This window comes from Mandrillus leucophaeus, unplaced genomic scaffold, assembly GCF_000951045.1.
Source record: "Mandrillus leucophaeus isolate KB7577 unplaced genomic scaffold, Mleu.le_1.0 Scaffold9, whole genome shotgun sequence".
NCBI classification, from domain to species: Eukaryota; Metazoa; Chordata; class Mammalia; order Primates; family Cercopithecidae; genus Mandrillus; species Mandrillus leucophaeus.
In genome coordinates this window covers 5,891,794-5,894,747 of record NW_012109807.1, presented here as the reverse complement: position 1 = coordinate 5,894,747, position 2,954 = coordinate 5,891,794, and the positions used below count along the sequence as shown (strand labels likewise).

The 2,954-nt window shown below is 41.5% G+C and overlaps 1 protein-coding gene across 1 annotated transcript in view; it reads right to left on the bottom strand.

Annotated features, from left to right (window-relative positions):
* AFF3 (AF4/FMR2 family, member 3) overlaps positions 1 to 2,954 on the bottom strand; it is a 716,335-nt gene that overhangs the window by 673,567 nt on the left and 39,814 nt on the right. The window contains 1 exon segment of the mRNA XM_011969671.1: positions 2,305 to 2,427. Coding sequence (XP_011825061.1) covers positions 2,305 to 2,427 — 123 coding nt within the window.

Sequence of the window (2,954 nt, the reverse complement as noted above, 5' to 3'; positions counted from 1 at the left end):
AAAAAAAAAAAAAAAAAAAAAAAAAAAAAAGAAAAAGTTCTTAGGGATTAAAATGAGATTCTCTTTTGCCATTAATCTGTACCTCCTCCTTCCCCGCTTCAAAAGTTTTCCTATGATGAATCAAAGAAAGAAGCTTTCAATGGTCTTTAAAATATATACTGCTCTAATACAATAATTCATAATTAACAGGTATACTCTCCTAACTGTGCTGTTTTATTTTCAAATTTCTAATTTTAATACCATTTAGGGCTCTAACTCTCTCTTTGATATTTTAGCAGAACCATAACTTCCAATCCATCGAGGTTTTGTTTTGTAATTAATTTCAGAGCTGTCCTTATAAACTGGGAGACATTTGAAGTACTCTAGAAAATGGCAACTGTCTGACTGGATTTGAAGTCAGATTGTTGGGCTTGGAAGCTCATTTCTGGTGGAAATATGGCTGCCCCATTTTTAGATGTGTGACTCTGGGCAGGTTACCCTCTCTCCCCATCTTCAATTTTCCTATCTATAAAATGGAACTAGTAACAGTATTTGCTTTATAAAGTTGTGAAGATTAAATGAGCTAAGACATGTAATGTACCCAGAACAGTGTCTGATAAATAATAAGTGTTCAGTAAATGCTAGTGTTAAAAAGTCTGCTGTCATCTGTTTTATGACCTCAGTAAAGTCATTTAACAGTTCAAAGCTTCTATTTTCTTATCTATAAAATGGAACTACCACCACTTACTCCTTCCAGGATTAAGAGATTCAAATAAGAAAACAATGGATATGAAAATACTGGACACACAGAAAGTACTCAAGTATTAGTTATTTTGAACCATCTATAAGCTTAAAAATAAACCATAAACTTAAAAATTTACATAAACCATAAAATTGAGAACACAGCATCCAAAAATTTATCTGTGAGAAAATGTCTAAACATGTTAGAAATACATACTCAAGTTTGGTTTTTCTTTAACTTATCAGAAACACATAAATTTTTGTAAAATGTAATTCTACATCTGCAAAACTAGAAACCCTCCCGGTCAAGCCAAACTGTCCTACTACATTGTGATCAAGAAAGTCTGCATGCTTTCATAAGCCAAAACTTGATGCACTGATTAAAATGTGATTGCAGGTACATCAACTTTTCAAAAAACGTGTAAGTTTCTGCTTTTTTAAGAGTAATAAATGTACTGTAGCTAATGTAAATTTCCAGTCAATTCAACAGATATTCATTCTGTGACACTGCTCCAGGGTAATTCAGCTGGGAACGAAGCCTGCAAAAGGACACACAGCTCAGGCTCTGTGCAGGAAGACCCCACAAATTATGGCTGATAATCTCAAAATGTTACTTATGAAAGTCATAAGGGGGTTCGTTTTGAGTCAGCAAGCAGACAAGCAGCATAAAAATATACCGAAACAGTAAGTTCTTCCCTTAGACTGAAAAACTGCCTTTTAAAAGCAAACAGCATTGTAAAAGTACAGTTGCTATCTGGAAAGCTATTGAATTTGCGCCAGAAACCAACATTTCTAAATGTAAACCTATAAAATAATAGGTATCTGTAAATGAAAGGCTGAAATAACCCCAGGAGCAGCAACACAGTAATTAGCAACTTTTACAGAGTCATAACAGGTTTCATATTCTTTCTGCCCTGGCTCTTTGAAGTTTCAGTGCAATATGTAAAAGTTTTATTACATTAGGGCCCGTCCTTGTGTGTTTTATAGGCACCAACATTAGGCAGAGCAAGCTGTACTTACTCATCATAGGATCTTTTCTAAGAAATCGTTCGATAATGTGCTAGCTTTGTGTCCAGTTTATTTTGTTACACCTGTTTTTAGGAAAATAAAAGTCACTGGAAACCTAAATCACAGAAAATACACACAGACCTACATATCCATATGAGTTAAAAATCATAAAGTAGTTTAGCTTTAAAATTGTACATTGCATATTCATGTGCACACCACTTGCAGTTGTAGACACATATGAACTCTTTACTGAATTAAAGCAAAAGGAAAAAAAAAAAAAAAAAAAGCTCAGCTCTACAATAAGCGATTACCAGAGGCAGAACAGAGTGCAGTTAATATGCTTGTTCCAGCAGATGTTCATCCCCGTAAATATTAAACATAACACAAGTTCCTCCAGGAATATGCAGGCAGTAATTTTACCACCTGAATAGTGCTAGTTGGAAACATTTCAGAGATAGTGGGGGTGGGGGGGGCAAAGAGAAAGAAGGGGGAATAACAGGGATATTGAAGCAGCCAATGGGATTTTTAAGACACCCGCAACTGGAATTAAACTGCTTCCAGCGGCGATTTACCTACAGCAGCTCCCCAGTGTGAGATCCCCGAGAAACGGAACCTGGAGTGCCCCCCGGGCTGCGAGCTGTGAGCGTGGCATAAAGGGATACCTGGGGCGCCCGGGTGGGGTGGGGAGGAGGAGTGCAACTGTGACGAGGTGTGAAGAAAGGGCCCAGAGAAATTGTGAACCCCGAGGCAAGGAGTCTCCCTGGGCTAAGGCCTCTGGAATTCCCGCACGGAGAAACACTCGTTTCCAGCCCTGGGTGTTCACTTTTCCATCTCGGTGGAAGTGGGTGGGAGAGACAGAAAGGATGCAGCCGAGACCGGGCGCAGGCGGGGAGGCTGGAGCATCCTCTAAGGGCACTTCGCAGCAGCACCAACTCCAGGGGGTCGCTGGTGCCAGCCGGAGGAGGGAGGGGGCGCAGTCGGAGGGAAAGGAAGTGAGAGGAGCAGGGGGCCCACGGGTGGATCCCCAGGCATTAGTGACACAGTCTTCAAATCGCTTCTTTTCCTCCCCACGGCTGCGCTCTGCCCCTGGCTACCTAGATCACCAGCTCCTGGGCTGGGGCGGGCCGCCGCGAGGGAGGGGGACAGGAGAGAGGGAAACAGACGGACAGGCGGCCACGCATCCCCCCCCACCCGCCAGGGAGGCAGGAAAGGGCTGGCGAGGCAGG